General features: G+C 45.2%; 1 protein-coding gene across 1 annotated transcript in view; it reads left to right on the forward strand.

Moving 5' to 3' along the window:
- The window catches only part of LOC311045024 (uncharacterized protein), a 120,244-nt gene that overhangs the window by 43,362 nt on the left and 52,464 nt on the right, over positions 1–24,418 (forward strand). Inside the window, exons 12-14 of the mRNA XM_084056835.1 lie at positions 15,564–15,734; positions 16,461–16,634; positions 16,720–16,875. Coding sequence (XP_083912961.1) covers positions 15,564–15,734; positions 16,461–16,634; positions 16,720–16,875 — 501 coding nt within the window. The remainder of the gene's footprint in view (positions 1–15,563; positions 15,735–16,460; positions 16,635–16,719; positions 16,876–24,418) is intronic.

Below are 24,418 nucleotides of genomic sequence, written 5' to 3' on the forward strand. Positions count from 1 at the left end.
TCCCTGGCCATCTAATATCTCCCTGGCCATCTAACATATCATCTGGTATATTGGTTATTGTTAAGCTGTAATGTAAAGCACAGTGTATAATCAATGGTAGGGGATTGGGGTGTTTTTGAATTGAATCTATTCTGAAAAATAAAATAAGAAAATATTGCTCCAGGATTTTCCACAAGGATTTGGGTTTGCATTAATTGAGAGGTGATTCTAGACACCTATAAGAACACATTGGTGAAGAAAGCTATCGGTTGTAAATGTTTTCACAGATAGTCCAAACGTCTTGCTAAAATTCCTTAACACTCTCTGACATGTGGATTTAGTTTAGTCAATTCAAGATGAAAACAACAACAGCTTGTTTACAAAGGTTAGTATATATGAGATGTAATACTGATGATCATTTAGATTATTCCACTGGTCTATCCAAGCTGTGTGTGTGTGTGTGTGTGTGTGTGTGTGTGTGTGTGTGTGTGTGTGTGTGTGTGTGTGTGTGTGTGTGTGTGTGTGTGTGTGTGTGTGTGTGTGTGTGTGTGTGTGTGTGTGTGTGTGTGTGTGTGTGTGTGTGTGTGTGTGTGTGTGTACTATTGATCTGGGCATCCCTACACAGAGCTCTAGTCAAGCACTGAACCAACTGGTGAACGAGTCATTAGAATGAAACTGAACTGTAGTGAATAATTCAGTCAGTACACACAAACATAACGATAATTCTCACAACTATAAATGATGACACCTTGTATTCCTCACTGTGATTTATTACGGCAGTGATGTGACATGATGTGATGTGGTTGCTGAAATGACATAATACACAATATGTACTTCAATTGTCAATTATACAATATTATATATTATACAATATATTATATAGAATAATAATCAACAAACAAACATTGTCATCCCACACTTGGAATCAAACAGCTGTATAGAATACAGTGCATTCTAGCAAGCATATACAATACTAACAACACATGAAAAGGGAACGTCTGCTGAACATTATTATATGGTGAATAGAACAATGACTTAATTATCTTGTGTACAATAACTACTTAGGTTAACATTCATACAAACCTATCAACCCCATAACAACTTATAACATAGTTAATCCAAAAAGTAAATACTTAAGGTAGGATTAACTCGACGAACATCAGCAAACATTTGAGAGATTATCAATGTTACTTTAGCTCAACTTTATCAAAACAGACAAACTATGAACTTACACAAATATAGAGTCAAATAGCAGCACTTAAGTTGGTCATTTACGCACATGAAAAGCAAATGAAAGAAGCAAGTTCTGGAACACTCTGCAACTACTGTTGCACCTTGCTGTTTGGGCAAGAACAGACTAATAATATTCAATGACATACAGCTGTGTGGTAGCTCAGCCATGCAGGTGCTGAGTGTTAGGGGGGAGGATCTACGTCCTCCCAGTGGGGGCTCCTCACTGGCAGGTGAGTCAGTAGGATACAACTGTAGTGACAACGTACACATTTCAGTTAGACAACTCTTACATTGAATTTAGAATATATTTTTATTGAGCATAATTGAGCATAGATATATGAAGCATAGTTTGGCGTCAGGGCTCTGTCTCCGTTCATTCCCTGTAAGCATGAATATTTTAGTTAAGTTAAATGCCAAATAGAATTACAGGGAATGAATTAAGACCCTTAAGGGTAATCTAGAAACAGAGCAAAACTTCATGGTCAGCAGCAGACAGCGAGGCAAGGCAACAGACAGCAGAGGAGACGGCAGAGAGGCAGCAACGACAGCAGAGGAGAGCAACAGCAGCACAATGTCACAGCCAGGAGAGAAGTTTAAATAGCCGCCCAGATCAGGAGAAGAGTGCATGTGACTGGTCATCTGATCAGGTTGGTGCGCTGCCTTGAGTTGACTGCCTGAACTAGCTACGCAGGCTGTGTGTGTGTGTGTGTGTGTGTGTGTGTGTGTGTGTGTGTGTGTGTGTGTGTGTGTGTGTGTGTGTGTGTGTGTGTGTGTGTGTGTGTGTGTGTGTGTGTGTGTGTGTGTGTGTGTGTGTGTGTGGGAGGAATCAAGTTGTATGAGTTTGATATTTCAGATCTCATTATGAGTGGCTCTGAATGTCTTTCAATGTTTGCGGGCCCTGGGTGGGCAACCCGGCCTGGCGGAGACCTGTGTTCCGAGGAGCACACTTTTCTAGTTTAAAGTCTGTAATGCTTGGAACTCTAGATGGAACGGATTTGGTAGAAATAATCCTGAGCCTTTTCCTGTCTTGCTTTGGTGTCTTTTGGGGTCTTCCTGATGAGACTGCCCTGGTAGGAGAAATGAACCACAAACTCAAGTGGTTTCCTTTTCACAAGGCTTGTTGTTGATCCTGTCAGTTTTATACTGTATGTTGGAGTAGTTGGTTGAAATTAGAGTTAGATTGTCTGCAAAGTCAGGATCTTTGAGGTGGGAGAACAGGGTCTATTGGATGTCTGTCTGTCTGTCTGTCTGTCTGTCTGTCTGTCTGTCTGTCTGTCTGTCTGTCTGCTGTTGTGTTGGTTGTGATCCAGTCTATGGTCACTGTGTGCACAGAAGACCACTCAGAGGGTATTATCTATGATGACACTGAATTCAATATGTTCATATAGAATGTTTTCATGATTGTGATGATCATTGGTGCTATTCCATAGGATTTGTGTTTCGATGGACAAGTACGCAAACTAGAAATTGTTTAACACTCGCGTGACTAACCCATCAATCTGACCGATTTTGAGAATTTAAAGTGGATTATCTTCCCTCATGAAGCTCTGAGGAAGTTCCCCTTTCATGACTTTTCCTACATATTTGATTCAAATCATCTGTTTTTTTAAATCTGAAACATTTCTTGTGTACGCTGCTTCTCTCTCTATTACGCTATTTCTCTCTGTTTCTCTCTGTTTCTCTCTGTTTCTCTCTCTGTACGCTGCTTCTATCTCATACGCTGCTTCTCTCTCTCATACTCTGCTTCTCTCTCTCTCGCTCGCTCGGTGCACTGTTGCCATGTCTGCTTATTATAAGCGACTTTGGGCTTGTTTTTGCATGAAAAAAAAAAAAAAACATTGCTCTCCGTCCATTTGAAAATAGCCAATCTACAAGCTCACAAGCGTCGCATCGCGAGCTTGTAGATCTGCTATTTTCTGACATTTTAGTACTTTTACTTTTGGTACTTCAAGTATTGATACTTTTACTCAAGTAAATGTTTAATTCTGGACTTTTACTTGTACTTCTACATTTTATGTATAATGAACTTTACATTTGAAAATCTCAAAGTGCAACAATAGGCAGTTGCATAAAAAGAAACATCACACCATTAAAAACATCTGTACACGGTCTACTAAACTGGAAGCGAAACGTTGAGGAATGGTGGTTCCTAGCTGATGACCCTGCAGCTGACCCGTGGGCACCGGAGGAGGTGCGACAGGCAGCAATGCCAAGCAGGTAATTCCATCTACTTGTACATTAACTGAAGTTCTGGAAACCCCAGTGACTACTGTGAACAGGGCAGTTGGAATCCAGGGAAGACTGGAGGACAGCCAGGAAAGACTGGATGGCAGCAGGGAAAGACCGCACCGGGAGTGGGCGGCTAGTTACCCAACCCACTAGTCTCTCGTAAGAAGGACACCCAACCATAACTACGAAAAGCACAAGGAAAAAACAACCCGCAGGCCCTCCGAGAGGCGGGATGGAAGATGGGCCTAACAGGACGGAAAACACGGTAACGACAATGGCAACGGAAACGGATAACGAGAACATCAGAGCTCCAGTTAATGAGGAGAACATCCTCCGAAAGTGTGCTTGCGGATGGGAAAAGGTAACCACGTACAGGGGACTGCGAATCCACCAGGGGAGGGCAAAGTGTGGTCAGAGAGGCCAACAGCAACCTTGCACCGCGGCAGCGGGTGAGACAAGAGAGACCAGAAGCCAGGTAGAAAACCACAGTGCTAATGGACCCAACGTTGCTGAAAGCACAGAGGGCACAGAGGAAGAAAGCCCCTCGGTGGAGGCTGACCCCCCACGTGAGCACCAACACCCAGTCCCTACCACCTCACACAGACCACAATCAGAGACCAAGAAACCAGCAAGAAGGAACAAGCTCAAATGGCCAAAGGCAAACGAAGCAGAGGCATGGCGCACTTTGGATACAGACCTGATCAAGGTCTTGCAGGAAAGGTTGCACGGAGGTGTTGAAGCCAAGCTCAACCTGTTTGGGGACATCATATACCAGACCTGCAAAGACAGGCTTGGCGAAGTTATCTCCAAGCAGAGGACTGCCCCAAGAGAAAGGGGGAGGAGGGAAAAGGAGATCACCCAGCTTGTGCAAAGACGCCGACAACTCCGTAAGAACTGGAGGAAGGCAACCCAGCAAGAGAGAGAAGGTCTGAAAATCCTGTGGGAGGAGGTCAGGCAAAGGCTATCCAGACTGCGCAGAGCGGAACGCATCCGCAAGCGTAGCAAACGGAAGCAGAAAGAGCGAGACAGCTTTTTCAAGGATCCCTTCAAGCACGCCAGACAACTGTTGGAGGAAAAGAAGTCCGGGGAGCTGGAAATCACCAGAGAGCAAATGGAACAGCACGTGAAAAGGCAGTACAGTGACCGTTTAAAAAACGTCCCACTAGGAACACCAGGGTACGTGCCCCGGCCTGCGCCACCCACGGCTGAGTTCAACATCATGCCCCCCAAGCTCGGCGAAGTCAGGCAAATCGTGAAGAAGGCAAGGTCCTCATCAGCACCTGGCCCCAATGGAGTCCCCTACAAACTATATAAGAACTGCCCCAAGGTGCTAGAGGTGCTGTGGCACCTCTCGAGAACTGCTTGGAAAAAGCAGCTCATTCCATCAGAGTGGCAAAGGGCTGTAGCGGTCTTCATCCCAAAGGAAGCAAACTCCAAAGACATCGGCCAATTCAGAAACATCGCCCTTTTGAACGTAGAAGGGAAAATCTTCTTCTCAGTGCTAGCCAGAAGGATGTCCACCTACCTGCTAGAGAACAACTATATTGACACCAGCTGTCAAAAAGCAGGAGTCCCAGGTTTTCCAGGGTGCGTAGAGCACTCCATGATGATCTGGGACCAGATCCAGAAGGCCAAGCGGGAGAAGACCGACCTGCACGTCATCTGGCTTGACCTCGCCAATGCGTATGGATCGGTTCCACACCAGCTGATCAACTACGCACTGGAGTTCTTCCACATGCCTCCCTGCATCAAGAACTTGGTAGCGCTGTACTTCAGTGATCTGCAGATGTGCTTTGCCCTCCCGGGCTTCACCACCGGGTGGCAGCACCTAGAAGTGGGAATTGCAATGGGGTGTGCCATTTCTCCAATCTTGTTTGTGGCAGCCTTTGAGATAATCCTCATCGGAGCAAGACAAATGGTTGGAGGAATCAAATTACCATCTGGTCAGAGGTTACCCCCATTGAGGAGTTATATGGACGACGTCACAAGCCTCCTTCAGACAGCAGCATGTACATCTCGACTGCTGAGAAGGTTGGACGAGCTGATGTCATGGGCCAGAATGAAGATCAAACCCTCCAAATCCCGCAGCCTGTCACTCAGAAGGGGAGTCAGAAACGACAATGCCATCTTTGTCGTCGGGGAAGAGAAAATCCCCCTCCTGTCTGAACAACCCCTCAAAAGTCTGGGGAGGCAGTACACCGCAGAGCTATCTGATAAACAGATGGGGAGGACCGTCATGAAACAGCTCACGGACGGTCTGGCAAGGATTGACCAGAGCCAACTCCCTGGGAAGTACAAGGTCTGGTGCTACCAGATGATACTCTACAGAAGGGTGATGTGGCCCCTGAAAATGAGCGAGATCCCCTCATCCGCCGTGAGTAAGATGGATGGAAAAGCCAATTCATTCATCAGAAAGTGGCTGGGACTGCCACGTTGCCTTTCTGAAACTGGCCTCTTTGGGAAGAATGCACTGCAGCTTCCACTGCAGTCCATCAGTCTCGGCTACATGCAGGAGAAGTCCAGGCTGGTCCTCGAGCTAAGAGAGTCCACAGACCAGTCAGTGAGGAACGCCAACGCCAGGGTTCCCACTGGCAGAAAGTGGAACGCCCAAGCAGAGGTTGACCAAGCCGTCAGTAGGCTGCAGCACAGAGAGATCATGGGTAGAGTCCAAGCAGGAAGAACGGGGCTAGGATGGGGAGAAACGCCACGGTTCTGGTCCAAGGCTAACCGTAAGGAGAGGAAGGAGATGGTGGTGGCAGAGGTGTCAAGGATAGAGGAAGAGCGCTACAAGATCAAGGCCGTGTCACAGAGCCGACAAGGAAGTTGGACAACCTGGGAGGGAGTTGTCAACCGGAAGATCAGTTGGTCTGACCTGTGGAAGATTCCACAGGCAAGGATCAGCTTCCTCATTCGTGCTACTTATGACACGCTTCCCTGTCCTCGTAACCTGCATCAATGGTTCGGGAATGAGGAATGCTGCTCACTCTGCAGTGCTCCCAACGCAAGCCTCCAGCACATCTTGTCAGGCTGCAAGATCGCACTCTCCCAGGGGCGCTATAGATGGCGCCACGACCAAGTCCTGGGGAAACTGGCTGAGGTGCTGGAGGAGCGCCGACGGGGCAGCAAAGAATCACCAGCAGAGAACCACACCAGCTTTGTCATGGAAGGGGGTGGACGAAGAAACAACAGGCCAAGAGAGACATCGAGGCCCTTCTCCCCCGACCAGGAGTGGGACATGAGAGTTGATCTCAAGACGCAGCTCCGGTTCCCCACGGAGATCACAATGACATCTCTCCGCCCTGACATCGTGGTGTGGTCCACCAAGGCAAGAGCGGTGCACCTCATCGAACTGACAGTGCCATCAGAGGAGGGGATTGAGGCCGCCTTCGAGCGCAAGAAGGCCAAGTACTCAGAGCTGGCTGCTGAGTGCCGGGAGGCCGGCTGGAAGGCCACCATCTACCCAGTGGAGGTTGGCTGCCGAGGCTACGTGGGGCAGTCAGTCACACGCCTCCTGAGGGATGCAGGAGTGACAGGAGGGAAGCTGAGGAAGGCCATAAAAGACCTGGCAGAAGAGGCCGAGAAAGGAAGCTTTTGGCTCTGGTTGAGGAGGAAGGATAGGAGCTGGGGAAAGAACAACTAACCCCGACAACAGTCGCAGGGGGTAACAACTGTCAGCTGCAGGGGGTGACAGGGAGACGTCCCTGTCACTGCTCCGCCACCAGGAGACGTTCTAGTGATTAAAGGAGCGAAACGTTGAGGAATGGTGGTTCCTAGCTGATGACCCTGCAGCTGACCCGTGGGCACCGGAGGAGGTGCGACAGGCAGCAATGCCAAGCAGGTAATTCCATCTACTTGTACATTAACTGAAGTTCTGGAAACCCCAGTGACTACTGTGAACAGGGCAGTTGGAATCCAGGGAAGACTGGAGGACAGCCAGGAAAGACTGGATGGCAGCAGGGAAAGACCGCACCGGGAGTGGGCGGCTAGTTACCCAACCCACTAGTCTCTCGTAAGAAGGACACCCAACCATAACTACGAAAAGCACAAGGAAAAAACAACCCGCAGGCCCTCCGAGAGGCGGGATGGAAGATGGGCCTAACAGGACGGAAAACACGGTAACGACAATGGCAACGGAAACGGATAACGAGAACATCAGAGCTCCAGTTAATGAGGAGAACATCCTCCGAAAGTGTGCTTGCGGATGGGAAAAGGTAACCACGTACAGGGGACTGCGAATCCACCAGGGGAGGGCAAAGTGTGGTCAGAGAGGCCAACAGCAACCTTGCACCGCGGCAGCGGGTGAGACAAGAGAGACCAGAAGCCAGGTAGAAAACCACAGTGCTAATGGACCCAACGTTGCTGAAAGCACAGAGGGCACAGAGGAAGAAAGCCCCTCGGTGGAGGCTGACCCCCCACGTGAGCACCAACACCCAGTCCCTACCACCTCACACAGACCACAATCAGAGACCAAGAAACCAGCAAGAAGGAACAAGCTCAAATGGCCAAAGGCAAACGAAGCAGAGGCATGGCGCACTTTGGATACAGACCTGATCAAGGTCTTGCAGGAAAGGTTGCACGGAGGTGTTGAAGCCAAGCTCAACCTGTTTGGGGACATCATATACCAGACCTGCAAAGACAGGCTTGGCGAAGTTATCTCCAAGCAGAGGACTGCCCCAAGAGAAAGGGGGAGGAGGGAAAAGGAGATCACCCAGCTTGTGCAAAGACGCCGACAACTCCGTAAGAACTGGAGGAAGGCAACCCAGCAAGAGAGAGAAGGTCTGAAAATCCTGTGGGAGGAGGTCAGGCAAAGGCTATCCAGACTGCGCAGAGCGGAACGCATCCGCAAGCGTAGCAAACGGAAGCAGAAAGAGCGAGACAGCTTTTTCAAGGATCCCTTCAAGCACGCCAGACAACTGTTGGAGGAAAAGAAGTCCGGGGAGCTGGAAATCACCAGAGAGCAAATGGAACAGCACGTGAAAAGGCAGTACAGTGACCGTTTAAAAAACGTCCCACTAGGAACACCAGGGTACGTGCCCCGGCCTGCGCCACCCACGGCTGAGTTCAACATCATGCCCCCCAAGCTCGGCGAAGTCAGGCAAATCGTGAAGAAGGCAAGGTCCTCATCAGCACCTGGCCCCAATGGAGTCCCCTACAAACTATATAAGAACTGCCCCAAGGTGCTAGAGGTGCTGTGGCACCTCTCGAGAACTGCTTGGAAAAAGCAGCTCATTCCATCAGAGTGGCAAAGGGCTGTAGCGGTCTTCATCCCAAAGGAAGCAAACTCCAAAGACATCGGCCAATTCAGAAACATCGCCCTTTTGAACGTAGAAGGGAAAATCTTCTTCTCAGTGCTAGCCAGAAGGATGTCCACCTACCTGCTAGAGAACAACTATATTGACACCAGCTGTCAAAAAGCAGGAGTCCCAGGTTTTCCAGGGTGCGTAGAGCACTCCATGATGATCTGGGACCAGATCCAGAAGGCCAAGCGGGAGAAGACCGACCTGCACGTCATCTGGCTTGACCTCGCCAATGCGTATGGATCGGTTCCACACCAGCTGATCAACTACGCACTGGAGTTCTTCCACATGCCTCCCTGCATCAAGAACTTGGTAGCGCTGTACTTCAGTGATCTGCAGATGTGCTTTGCCCTCCCGGGCTTCACCACCGGGTGGCAGCACCTAGAAGTGGGAATTGCAATGGGGTGTGCCATTTCTCCAATCTTGTTTGTGGCAGCCTTTGAGATAATCCTCATCGGAGCAAGACAAATGGTTGGAGGAATCAAATTACCATCTGGTCAGAGGTTACCCCCATTGAGGAGTTATATGGACGACGTCACAAGCCTCCTTCAGACAGCAGCATGTACATCTCGACTGCTGAGAAGGTTGGACGAGCTGATGTCATGGGCCAGAATGAAGATCAAACCCTCCAAATCCCGCAGCCTGTCACTCAGAAGGGGAGTCAGAAACGACAATGCCATCTTTGTCGTCGGGGAAGAGAAAATCCCCCTCCTGTCTGAACAACCCCTCAAAAGTCTGGGGAGGCAGTACACCGCAGAGCTATCTGATAAACAGATGGGGAGGACCGTCATGAAACAGCTCACGGACGGTCTGGCAAGGATTGACCAGAGCCAACTCCCTGGGAAGTACAAGGTCTGGTGCTACCAGATGATACTCTACAGAAGGGTGATGTGGCCCCTGAAAATGAGCGAGATCCCCTCATCCGCCGTGAGTAAGATGGATGGAAAAGCCAATTCATTCATCAGAAAGTGGCTGGGACTGCCACGTTGCCTTTCTGAAACTGGCCTCTTTGGGAAGAATGCACTGCAGCTTCCACTGCAGTCCATCAGTCTCGGCTACATGCAGGAGAAGTCCAGGCTGGTCCTCGAGCTAAGAGAGTCCACAGACCAGTCAGTGAGGAACGCCAACGCCAGGGTTCCCACTGGCAGAAAGTGGAACGCCCAAGCAGAGGTTGACCAAGCCGTCAGTAGGCTGCAGCACAGAGAGATCATGGGTAGAGTCCAAGCAGGAAGAACGGGGCTAGGATGGGGAGAAACGCCACGGTTCTGGTCCAAGGCTAACCGTAAGGAGAGGAAGGAGATGGTGGTGGCAGAGGTGTCAAGGATAGAGGAAGAGCACTACAAGATCAAGGCCGTGTCACAGAGCCGACAAGGAAGTTGGACAACCTGGGAGGGAGTTGTCAACCGGAAGATCAGTTGGTCTGACCTGTGGAAGATTCCACAGGCAAGGATCAGCTTCCTCATTCGTGCTACTTATGACACGCTTCCCTGTCCTCGTAACCTGCATCAATGGTTCGGGAATGAGGAATGCTGCTCACTCTGCAGTGCTCCCAACGCAAGCCTCCAGCACATCTTGTCAGGCTGCAAGATCGCACTCTCCCAGGGGCGCTATAGATGGCGCCACGACCAAGTCCTGGGGAAACTGGCTGAGGTGCTGGAGGAGCGCCGACGGGGCAGCAAAGAATCACCAGCAGAGAACCACACCAGCTTTGTCATGGAAGGGGGTGGACGAAGAAACAACAGGCCAAGAGAGACATCGAGGCCCTTCTCCCCCGACCAGGAGTGGGACATGAGAGTTGATCTCAAGACGCAGCTCCGGTTCCCCACGGAGATCACAATGACATCTCTCCGCCCTGACATCGTGGTGTGGTCCACCAAGGCAAGAGCGGTGCACCTCATCGAACTGACAGTGCCATCAGAGGAGGGGATTGAGGCCGCCTTCGAGCGCAAGAAGGCCAAGTACTCAGAGCTGGCTGCTGAGTGCCGGGAGGCCGGCTGGAAGGCCACCATCTACCCAGTGGAGGTTGGCTGCCGAGGCTACGTGGGGCAGTCAGTCACACGCCTCCTGAGGGATGCAGGAGTGACAGGAGGGAAGCTGAGGAAGGCCATAAAAGACCTGGCAGAAGAGGCCGAGAAAGGAAGCTTTTGGCTCTGGTTGAGGAGGAAGGATAGGAGCTGGGGAAAGAACAACTAACCCCGACAACAGCCGCAGGGGGTAACAACTGTCAGCTGCAGGGGGTGACAGGGAGACGTCCCTGTCACTGCTCCGCCACCAGGAGACGTTCTAGTGATTAAAGGAGCGAAACGTTGAGGAATGGTGGTTCCTAGCTGATGACCCTGCAGCTGACCCGTGGGCACCGGAGGAGGTGCGACAGGCAGCAATGCCAAGCAGGTAATTCCATCTACTTGTACATTAACTGAAGGCTCATAAAGCACTAAGCTTGTTTAAAATGAGATCTCACAAACACAAATCATGATGACATATAGGTGATAGACAGCACACTACTGCTTCATGCCTCACTGTTTTCTCAGGGCACACACTCAGACAGACACAACTCAGTAAAATGTTCATAGACCTGACTGCTTATTTCTCTCGCAAACTTTGGCAACCCAGTTCCCCTTCACTGCAAAGCGGTGAAAAAAGACCAGATCTACAAGCATAGAGCGCGTCATGCAGCGACTATTTTAGGCTTGTAAATCAGATATTTTGCGCAGGATTGAGCACATGTTTGAAACTTACCGATGTGTTCACTTGTGGCTTTTGTCAGCGACGTGGACAGCTGATAGAAGGAGACGCTTTACGCTCGGGCAAATGTGAATATTATTATTAAGACAGCTCTCCTACCCGGATACTACCGTCAGGAGAAGGCGTGCTCTACTCAAGGGGATCTTGAGGAGTAGTCTCTTGGGATTAACTGGGTGCAGATTTGTGATAATACATATAATAAAGGAACATCCGCACTCTCTTCAGTTATATTCTGGATTTATTTTTTAGGGTGAACAGCCGCAGCAGACAGTCTATCTGGAGAAGCCATATTATAATGCCTGGCAACTGGAGACTAGACTGGAGAGTAATATTAGAAATAAAGACGAGAAGTCTCCAGTTATAGTTGTATATATGTCACATCCTGTTTGATGTATTCTAGTTTGAAACACTGAGGAAGGCCGACGTGCCGAAACGCGTCCGTTTCTCCAGATAGACTGTCTGCTGCGGCTGTTCACCCTAAAACATAAACCAAGAATATAACTGAAGAGAGTGCGGATGTTCCTTTATTATAAATATTATTATTACCCATAATGAATTCATACATTATTATTATGAATAATAATAATATTGGTTTGTCAAGAGATATCCATGTGTTTTGGACAATGGAGACAGTCACGTAATTAAACAGAGGCTTCAGTGGTTCATATAGGCTACTTTTGGGAGGTCAATCACCAAATCAAACAGGAGTTACCATTTATAACCATCAAAATGAAAACATTTCAAAAGCACGTCATACAACTGTGCTCACAAGCACAGTGTGTGTTCTGCTTTAACCCATTGAGACCTGAAGCCGATTCTACATGTCTCCTAAACATCTCAACAGTTTTCTGAAAACGTATGTTTCTATATCAGTGGTGCTCAATCTTTTTCATGTCAAGGACCCCCAAAATGATATGTATTTGGCCGCGGACCCCCATCAAGATATTTTGTTCCAGGGACCCCCAGAAGCAACGATTTGAGTAAAAAATGTTCGCTTTAAAAATATATATATTCAAAGATTTGGACACATTTTCACCATTTTTCAAAAATAGCAGATCTAATAAGCTCATAGCGCGGCACTCGGTGCCGCGCTATGAGCTTATAGATCTGCTATTTTTGAATAGCCCAAAGTGTGAAATAATGCTTTTTAGCTCAAATCAAAAAATGACACAGTTCCAGGTCTCAATGGGTTAAGTAGCATGTGAGGGGACAAACTATGGGTTTTTCATGATTCTGAATCCATTGCAAGCAAAAATGTTTTGCACCAGAGCCACTCCAGGAAATCGTCCAAGCCCACCTTTTCAGCTCATTGCAGAGGCTATGCAGGTTTTTTCAAAAAAAATCCAAATGTCAAATCAATATATCTATATTTATATTTATGTTAGGAAACATTTCACCATTATAGCTACCTTGTTGTAGACCAGGTCTCCCTTCTAGAGAGATTATGAATCCATGGCCATGAGTTTTGGAGGAGGTTTAACTGTTCTACCATGCGGTGGACGAGAGGAGGAATGTAGATATAATCCTAAAGGAAGAGTATATCAACAGATTGAGTTGAAGAGATGGTCAGACAGAGTGATAAACATGAGCATTATGGGCAAGGCCAAGAGAAGCATGGTGAGGGCTAGGTAAAGAGGATGAGAAGTTGGACCCCCAAGAAGGAAGCAAATTATCTGCACCGATTGGCTAGACAGAGTTAAAGGTGATGGGAAGGATGTGCAACAGGTTTAAGGTGATAAAGGATAGAGATGGAAATGTTCTAGTAAGCAGGGACAGTGTGTTGAGAAAATGGAAGGAGTACTTTGAGAGAACGGATGGAGGAAGGTGTCAGGAGCTATTTGTGACAGAAGGGCACCAGTGAGAGGAAAGATGTATTAAACGGTAGTGAGACCAGCCATGCTGTACGGCTTGGAAACGGTGGCACTGAGGAAAAGACGGGCGGCGCAGCTGGAGGTGGCAGAATTGAGGATGCTATGATTCTCATTAAAAGTGAAGAGGAAGGACATCAGAAATGACTAAAATAGAGGATCAGCCCAGGTTAGAAGGTTTGGGGATAAAGTAAGAGAGGTGAGGTTAAGATGGTTTTGACATGTGAAAAGGAGAGATGAGGGGTACATTGAGAGAAGGATGCTGAAGATGTAGCTACCAGGTAAGAGGCGAAGAGGAAGGCCAAAGAGGAGGTTTAAGGATGCGGTGAGAGAGGACATGCAGGAGTCACAGAGGAAGACAGAAAACAGAACCAGATGGGTGAAAATGTAATACATGAGATTTTTTTTTTCTTTAATCCCTGAGTTTGCCTGTGAGCACATTGTATGGCATGTTTTTTAAATATTTTAATTTTGATGGTTATAAATGGTAACTCCTGTTGTGAAAAAAAGAACATTGACCTCACAAAAGAATTGGCAAAGATATGTTGAAAAGCAAAATCAGTCTAATTTTGGAGGCCATCTTAAAATAAATGGCCGTCATATCTGATTTACGAGTGGCCCAGTTTCTTAACTCATTGAGTGCCATTAACGCATTTCACGTGTTTTACCGCTATGGTGCAACGTGCCATTAACGTGTTTCACGAGTTTTTGAAAAAAATAGGAAAAAACAAAGAAAGAACCCAAGATATCATTATCTGACGATTTGCAGCTGCATCCACTCCTTGTTTAACTTATATCTGAAAAAGGCTGTATCTCGCTTCCTAAGCACTTTTTTTACTTTGAAAAAAAAAAAAAATCAAAATCTTACTGGCCAGAAATGGCCAGAAATAATTTGGGCACTCAATGAGTTAAATCAAAGAGTGACCTCCAAAAATGATTTGTAGAAAATTTCACACCTACCTGCGGATTATTCCATTCAGTTACCTTATGTGGACTATGTGGTCGACACACGCGGACACTTTGCACCTTAATCCCATGTACAACATTTCTGTTTTTTTCTCGCACCTTAACTAACATCCATAGCGTTATATCTTACCTCAGGTACTTACCACACCTATATCTTACCTCAGGTTAACTTACCTTATAGGTCTAAATATGTAGATAATGTGTTTGTTTTTAACTTGTTTTTTATTGATCTCTCTTCCCCCTTGCCCCCCCTCATTATTCTTCCCTTTCTCTTGTGGAAATAAAAACGATGTAAAACTTGCACAAAAACAAATTTCACCCACTGTTTTACACCTGTAAACCTGTGTTGAGACAATAAAGTTGATTCTTAACTATTTTCAGATTTCAACATTCGGCACATCATTTAAAAGCTGACTGTGTCCAACTTCAGGTGTTTTCTTTTCATTGGAAATAAGATTGGCAGAATAAGCAAACCTGATTTCAGAGAAGACAATACGTTTAACAGTTCAAAAGGGCTTTATTAACACATTGGCTGCCATCTTTGTTCTTTTTTTTTCTACAGTAGACTGCCAGACTTTTTCAATTTCCAAAAAAAAAAGTACTCAGGAGCCGAGATACAGAATTTTTAAGTTTTAAGTTACAAGGAAGTGGATGGGAGTCTAAATCTTCGGAAAAATCATATCTCCTTGGTCTTTGGGTAAAAAAAAAAAAAAAAAAACAACAACTTATTTTGAAAGATTTTTTTTTGGAAAGAACGCAGATCTGCGTTCTTGGCAGTGTGCGGTCTTTTGCGCAAAAGAACGCAGATCTGCGTCCATGGCAGCCAATGTTTTAACAGACATAGTCCAGTACACAAGCAACAGATCAGGCTCAGTTGTAAAGGTTCATAAATGGGTAAACTGGCTCTGGCTCAGAGGCACAGGTTATTAATCCAAAAAAGACAAGTAGAAGTCCAAAATGCAAGAGGTAACTATAATAACCGACTGAACAAAAAGAGGAAATGAAACAGGCCAGGGTAAACAGGTGAAACAATCCTTTTCAACACAGATGGAAACTAAATAGGCATGAGAGACTAACATATCTAATAGGATCTATTATGCATTATCCAGTGACCAGGTGCATAGCTGGTGACAGTACAGTATGTATGAGAATATGATTTATTTATGATCCAGTTTCATGAACACAGTTATCAAAGCAGACGACAAAGATACTTACAATATGTTCATATGTGTTTCTCTCCATTCAGGCTGAGTAACTGTGGCCTCTCAGAGAGTTGCTGTGGAAATCTGGCCTCAGTTCTCTGTTCCAACTCAAGTCTTCATGAACTCGACTTGAGTCATAATGACTTGAGCGATTCAGGGGTATCGCTGCTCCTTCCTGGACTTGAGAGTCAACAATGCAGACTGAAGATCCTCAGGTTAGATCAGTTCATGCTGATGATATAACATTTCCATTATGTTATAACTATAGAAATGTGATGATTTTCACTTCTGTTTCTGTGTTAAACTTCTCTTTCATTTATGGATAAATAACTTAGCTGCTCCCCACCCCCCGCAATTACTCAATCATTCTAATATAATAGCATTTGAAAACACGAGAGAAAAACTCCTTTGAATGGTGATTCACTCTTTCGGTGTTTATAAAGATAAAAAATAATGTAAAATTCCTCTCTTTCTCTCCAGTGCTAGCTCTCTGTCTTTAATAGTCTCTGAGAACCCCGCCCTTACTAGCTATGTCACCCTTAACCATATTAGAAGAAAAACACAGTAATGCACACATTTTAACACGATTTGGTGGTCGATATGTTTTTTCTTTGGGCTTGACATAACAAACAAAAGCAAGGGAATAATATTGTAATGTTAACCTGATCACAATAGAACACAGATTTTACCGCGTACAGCTGGCAAGGCTGTACGCGGTACAAACATGTAAAAGTAAGTGAATTGTTGCTAGTGGGTAGGGCTAACACTGCTATAGGTTGAATTGTAAGTTTTCAATTTGTGTATTTGTGAGTGAGTATTCAGATTTGTGATTATTAATCCATGGCCATGAGTTTTGGAGGGGGTTTAACTGTTCTATCTATCTATCTATCTATCTATCTATCTATCTATCTATCTATCTATCTATCTATCTATCCTTTCAGGTTGAGACAAACTAACCTCACGGAGAAATGCTGTAAGGAATTATCATCACTTTTCAGTTCCAACTCATCTAGTCTGACAGAGTTGGATCTCAGTTACAATGAGTTACAGAACTCAGGAGTGAATCGGCTCTCTGTTGGACTGAAGAGTCCACACTGCACATTGGAGATTCTGAGGTGAATAATGTGTTATCTCTCTGTGTGGATTTCTTTCTACGTGAATATCAGAAGCAATTGGTTAAGACGTTTTGTTTCTCTGCAGGTTGTCACACTGTCTGGTCTCGGAGGAAGGCTTTTCTTCTCTGGCCTCAGCTCTGCGTTCCAACCTCTCCCATCTGAAAGAGCTCGACCTGAGCTTCAATCGACCAGGAGACTCGGGAGGAGAGCAGCTGCTCTCTGTTGGACTGGCTACTCTCAAGTGAGTAGATTTGTGAAGTCATTCCATGCTGAAATGGTTTGTGAGAGATATTTTTGCAATAATAAACACCCGCAAGCACACATAAAAATGATATAATAACAGGCTAAGGAAAATAGTGAAACCAACTATATTAGTTAAGGGTTATGGCCTTTATTTAGGTTCATATTTGAGTTTTTGATAAGAGGAGAGTAATATTAGGCTACAACTTATTACCAACTTATTACCACTGGTCCGAGGAAAAGGCGCACCGTGTTGAGTAAAAACAATCACACCCAGTGTGAAGTGAGTGGTGCCTTGAGTTAATTTCATTAAGCTATATGAACTAGAGGAACAATGATAAATCCCTGTCCATTCATTTCAAGGCAAACAGGAGCATAGTGGGGGTGGGGCTTAAGCAATTACAGGCTGTCCCTATTGGCCATCTAAGTGCATCTAGCAAGTTTTGGAAGATTACCATGCTGGGAACTGGAGTTATGGCTGTTTAATGCCCAGCCAATAGGAACACAGAGGGGGCAGGGCTTAAGAAATTACATCCTGTCCCTATTGACCATCTAAATGCACCTAGCAAGTTTCGGAAGTTTAGCATGCTGGGAACTGGAGTTATGTCTGAGCCCAGCCAATAGGAACACAGCGGCGGAGCAATTGTTCTGGCTGGCCCTCTGGGTGCCACACTTGGTCCCTGGTGTGGCTATTGTGATGGCAGATCCCTGACAAGTTTGGTGCCGATCGGAGCCACAGTGTGCCTCGCAGGTCCACATTTTAGGCGTGTGCGTGTGTGTGTGTGTGTGGGTGTGTGGGTGGGTGTGTGAGTGTGTGCGCACATGCGCACTTCGCACGCTCATGTGCTGAGCCAGCGGGTTTGTGTGTGCATGTCTTTAAGTGGCTCCTGCTTGTGTTGAATTAGTGTAACTGGTTGCAATCAACTGCATCTGTCAAATGTAGGAGAGGTTGGCACCACTCAAAAATCCATTGACCAGATCTGTAGGGGGTGCAGTGGAGTAACTAAAAAAAAATCTATCCAATGGAATGGATGGAATACTTTGTTTTCTGGACAAAAAGTGTATTTTAGACGGACATAGGGGGGCTCAGAGTGTTCCCACCCACTAAGGAAAATAGGCTTTCAACATATTAAAACCGTCTTTGTTTTGATTCAATTCAATTCAATTCAATTTTATTAATGTGTCAAATCACAACAAGTTGTCTCAAGACACTTATAGCTAAGTACAGTAGCTACGTATAGCTACTGTACTATCAGAGCAAGATCCATCCGTTCTGACCGCAGCCTTCGTTTGCTAACGAGAACGGGCTCTCCATCCACCGTCCCAAGCGATGTCTGCGCTGATAGCCACAAGTTCACGTTGTAGCGACGTTGTTTTCATGTAAAATGCTGGGTATCGCTTCCTCTCTCGTTTGTGACCCATTGCAGTTCTTTGAAAAAAATCACCGCTTTATGACTGTGCGTTCCTGCCTTGTGCCTGTTTTTGCTTCAGTGTACCACGGTGTCACACAGGGACCACAGCTGACCTACAAGCCCACTCCGCGTTGTTTCAGTGACACGTTGTGGGCTTGCAGATCAGCTGAGGAGGAGCTACAGCTCAACTGCACTGCATGTTGAGGGGACGGCTGTGCTGTGTGACAGAGAGAGGCAGAGAAGCTCCTCTACATTACAGACGGACAATGTAACATAAAGACTTACGCGGTTGTCATAATTATTAAAGTCTCCTAAACGTAACTTTCAAGTGAAGTTTATGGGGCTAAAGGGAGGGAGGAGTCTTGTCTGCCTCTGTGCTGAACCAACATGGTGTGTCTCAGCGTGACCAGACACACACACACACACACACACACACACACACACACACACACACACACACACACACACACACACACACACACACACACACATACACACATACACACATACACACACAGGCGCGTGGCCGAGACACAATTGGGTGGTATGGCAGCGATGACGTTCTTAACTTTCTTTGTGCAGTGCATGCACTCAAACTTTATTGTTGATCATGCGTGACGTGATAGAAGCATTTATTTTTGCATTGGTAAGTCTTTTTTTTAAGTATATGAAGATTCTAAATCTGGTCATTTTTGCGGCGATGACCTGTATGTGTTGGGTGGGGTTACAAATGCAGGGGCAAGAATGTGATATCAACTTTGAGGGAACAATGACAATAATAATCATTTTATTAAGAGCAATTCCTGAGGGAACACCAAAAGTAGTGCTGTAACACATAGGGCCCTATTTTGCGGCCATGTCGCGCTACCCTTTATTTGGGGGTTTAGCATGGCCTGTAGCAACTCATAATTGCTACATTGCCAGGTTGCTATCTTCCGACACCAGACTTAAACACTTTATGCATAGGTGTGGTTTGGCCGTTACATTAAAAGTCTCTTTAGGAGACCAGAAGTAGGTCTTGAAGAACAAGTTTGTTCACAGTACGGTACTACAGCCAAAAAGCTTTGTTAAAAGGATAACACAAATAGCCTTGGGGGGCTTGTTTCCATTGTGGTCCAATGTGTGCTACACAGAGCCAGAGCCACCACAGTGTCTATGTGTGAGTGTGTACATGTGTCATATAATACATATGTGTCTATGTGTGAGTGTGTACATGTGTCATATAATACATGTGTGTCTGTGTGAGTGTGTACATGTGTCATATAATACATGTGTGTCTATGTGTGAGTGTGTACATGTGTCATATAATAAGTGTGTATCTATGTGTGATTGTGTACATGTGTTATATTATACATGTGTGTCTGTGTGAGTGTGTACATGTGTCATATAATACATGTGTGTCTATGTGTGAGTGTGTACATGTGTCATATAATACATGTGTGTCTGTGTGAGTGTGTACATGTGTCATATAATACATGTGTGTCTATGTGTGAGTGTGCACATGTGTCATATAATGTGTGTCCATGTGTGAGTGTGTACATGTGTCATATAATACATGTGTATCTATGTGTGATTGTGTACATGTGTCATATAATACACGTGTGTCTATGTGTGATTGTGTATGTGTCATATAATCAGTGTTGGGGTAACAGCGTTACAAGTAAGGCTGTTACTGTAACAGAATACTTTTTTTGGATAACAGAGTAATCTATCCTGTTAGTTTTGCAATTAGAGTACTCGATTACTTAGTTACTATTTCCAAAATAATGTTACTTTGTTACATTTAAGACCTATATTTGTTCTTTCTGTTGCCACAAAGGAAAAGATAAATCCATCCGACACATTTGCTCTGTTTCCTGATAATGAACAAGCTCGTCTCTGTCAACAGAGACTTGCATGGATGTTACGCGAAAATCGGTGACCGATGTCTTGCAGTCTGTGGTGATTGTGTAATTATTCTATTCAATAGGTCGCCACTTCTGGCTGTCGGTATTACTGGTCTTGTTTACATTAATTTGTCACACGTGTGCAACATGGCAGAGACTTAGAGAAGACAGAGAGGTTGCCCTTTAGTAGGCTACAGTCGTGGAAGTATTCACACTATTTTCCTCACAGGTGGGTTTTAATCGTCGGTAACGCAAAAATATTCTAACAAGTTACTTTTCTCTGGAGGTAATCCTGTAACGTAATGGAATACTTTTTAATGGCAGTAATCCTGTAACGTAATAAGTTACTTTTAAAAGTAACGTTACCCAACATTGCATATAATACATGTGTGTCTGAGTGTGTACATGTGTCATATAATACATGTGTGTCTATGTGTGAATGTGTACATGTGTCATATAATACATGTTTGTCTGAGTGTGTACATGTGTCATATAATACATGTGTGTCTGAGTGTGTACATGTGTCATATAATACATGTGTGTCTGAGTGTGTCATATAATACATGTGTGTCTGAGTGTGTACATGTGTCATATAATACATGTGTGTCTGAGTGTGTACATGTGTCATATAATACATGTGTGTCTGAGTGTGTACATGTGTCATATAATACATGTGTGTCTGAGTGTGTACATGTGTCATATAATACATATGTGTCTATGTGTGAGTGTGTACATGTGTCATATAATACATGTTTGTCTGAGTGTGTACATGTGTCATATAATACATGTGTGTCTGAGTGTGTACATGTGTCATATAATACATGTATGTCTGAGTGTGTACATGTGTCATATAATACATGTGTGTCTGAGTGTGTACATGTGTCATATAATACATGTTGTTCTGTTCGTTGAGTCAATGATGACCATGTCCTTTAATTCCATAGGCTTCTTTATTTATATCGACCACATGTGTACAAATGTTTGTCAGATGCATGAACTCTATATGAACTCACTTCCTGCCTCTGTGCATTCATTATATAGATACTGACCCACTACTGACACTACTGACACCATGGATAATCATCACATCCCCCTTTCTGTGAAGCAACTAATAATGCAGTTGTAATCTATCTAAGCACATCACAAAGAACAATATCAGAGTGCAACATTAATACACTAAGCATTAGGTAGCCAGCATAAATGTTTTTTTTTAACCATAAATCTGACTTTCCTATCCTGCAATAAATCTAGACAATCTAGACATCACATATCAATCACATATACATTTTACAATCTTGTGTTTCTTTTGTTTTCGTTTGTTTTTTCATATTTTTTTTCAATTTTACAGTTATTTTGTTTTCTTTTTTTTCTTTTTTTTAAACCCAGTCTCTCAGGTTTTTTGCTCTCTCTTGTGGATCTCCTGAGCACAGGTGTAGAAGGAGAAGGAGAGTGGTGTGTGTGTTGTGTGTGTTGTGTATGTGTTGTTTGTGAATCTGTGGCAGGTGAAGGGATGGACTCAGGGATGGACTCACCCTGGGCCTCACTGAGCTCTTCAACAGTCTCTGGTGTTTTAAGAAGACTGCGGCGATTGCGTCTGAAGATCTGTCCTTCCTCTGTCCTCACAGTGAACGATCGTGGAGCTACTTCTTGGAGAACGGTGGCTTTTGTTTTCCATCCACCAGGCTCTTCAATTCTGACAGTGTCATTGCTTGACAGTGGTGGAAGTTGCTTTGCTGCTCTGTCATAGAATGACTTTTGCTTTGTTTTCTGCTTTAGTAGCTTCCGTTCCAGTTCCAAATGTTTCTTTTGCTTTGAGATGCATGGCAGTGTAGTACGCAGCTTTCTGTTCATCAGCAGGTGACAGTCCACATTCCAATGGTGTTGCTCTGTAGCTGAGTAAAGCTAGGTAAGGGTCAGAGTCACTGTCAGCAGCTTTCTTCAGCAGTTGCTTTAGAATGTGGACTCCCTTTTCAGCTTTCCCATTTGCCTGTGGATACAAAGGACTAGACGTCACATGTTTAAAGTCATACTGTTCAGCAAATCTCTGCCATTCTTTGCTATTAAAACATGGGCCGTTGTCGCTCTGGACGATATTGGCTATGCCGTTCCTAGCAAAGATGGATTTTGTATGTGTTATGACACAGCTTGATGATGTATTTGAAAGTAGTGCCATTTCAGGAAAGTTGGAGTAGTAGTCTATGACCACGAGATAATCTTTTCCCTTCAGATGAAACAAGTCCATTCCAACTTTATGCCATGGTGCTGTTGGTACATCAGCTATCACCATAGGCTCTTTGGTTTGCTTGTTCCTATGCTTCTGGCATGTCTCACATCTGCTTATCATTTTCTCAATGTCCTTGTTAATTCCAGGCCAGTACACTGTGTCTCTTGCCCTTCTTTTACATTTCTCGACACCGAGATGACCTTCATGGATTCTCTGTAGCAGATCCTGTCTTAATTTGTGTGGAATGACTATTCTGTTTTGCTTCAGCAACAGTCCATTAACAACACTCAGCTCACCTCTAATGTGGTAGAACAGTGGGCAGGAACCTACAGGCCATCCATTCTGCATGTTCTCCATGACATGCTGCAACTCTGTGTCTTTTTCTGTTTCAACAGCTATTTGTTCAGACTTTTTGTCTGACACAGGAAGCGCAGCAGATACCATGTTCACATGGCACTGAACATCTTCATCTGATGTACTCTCACACCTCCTTGTGGGTGCTCGCGAGAGCGCGTCAGCGAGTATCAGGTACTTTCCTGGTGTATAGATCAGCTCAAAGTCATATCTCTGCAGCTTCATCATGAGACGCTGAATTCTTAGAGACATGTCATTTAAGTTCTTTTTTATGATCGATACTAATGGACGATGATCTGTCTCCACAGTGAAGGATGGTAGACCATATATGTAGCTGTGAAACTTCTCTAGGCCAAAGACCAAACCTAGGCACTCTTTTTCTATTTGAGCATATCTGCATTCAGTCTCTGTCATGGTTCTGGATGCATAGGCCACTGGTTTCCAGTGCTCACCTTCAGCCTGTAGGAGAACTCCACCGATCCCATCTTTCGAAGCATCTGTTGACACCTTGATTTTTTTTGTTGGGTCAAAGAAAGTCAATACAGGTGCAGTGGTCAGTGTCTGTTTGAGATTTTCCCACTCATTCTCATGTTTGGCTGTCCAGTCAAACTGATTTTCTTTATGCAGAAGCTCACGGATGCAGGATGTTTTTACTGATAGGTTGGGAATGAATTTGCCAATGAAATTTAGCATCCCCATTATGCGTAACACACCGGTCTTGTCCGTGGGCCTTGGCATGCTCTGTATGGCACGTATCTTTTCCTGATCAGGCTCAACACCCTGTGCAGAGAGCTTGTCTCCCAGGAAGACAATTTCTTGAGCTCCAAACTGACACTTTTTTTTGTTGAGTTTTAGCCCATACTTTTGCACCCGCTCCATCACTTTTATCAGCCGCTCATTATGCTCCTGGATTGTGGAGCCCCCATGGATTAAAGTTCTCCGTCGTGGCGACGGATTTCCGTCGTGAGGATTCCTTAGGGACTATTTATGAGATCAGTGCAGATATGTAAAAAAAAAAAAAGGGGGGGGGGGGGGGGGGGGGTGTGTATGTACATCGATACATCGATGGCCGCGGTGTGAATGACATGATTGAAGTCGCCAAAACTCAGCATATAGGCCTACTTGCTAGTCAAAATGATCTCCAAACTACAAAGCGTCCATCCTCCCCAGTGATCTATCAGCTGCGCCACGACGAGCTGAATGTAACTTGACACCCCTGCGGGCCCCACGTGTTCAGCCTCAGCTATACTTGGTTTTGTGCCGGTGTCGTGCGCAGTTAATAGCAGATCTACAAGCTCACAACGCATCATGAATAGGACGCGTTGTGAGCTTGTAGATCCGCTATTTACGGCATGCAACACCAGTGTGCAATTAAGTATGTTGTGCTCCGTTCCCCCTCTCATTAATTTATGACTTAAAGTAGCACGGATTTACCACTGAAGTTATGGAAGGTGGAAGGTTTCCAAAAGATGAAATTCCAGGAATAATGGAAGACACTGGAGTTTTAAATCTAAAGTGGATTACGCTACGTAACAGGTAGGATCTGATTTAGCCATGGTTCATGGTGCCTAGTCCCCCTGGTTTATAGCGGTGTTCGTTTTTTTTTTTACATTGCCAACTCTCACATGTACATAAACGTTCAGATTTCAAATATAAAGTGCTTACCCC

Source organism: Gymnoscopelus microlampas (genome assembly GCF_963454915.1).
Source record: "Gymnoscopelus microlampas genome assembly, chromosome: 1".
NCBI classification, from domain to species: domain Eukaryota; kingdom Metazoa; phylum Chordata; class Actinopteri; order Myctophiformes; family Myctophidae; genus Gymnoscopelus; species Gymnoscopelus microlampas.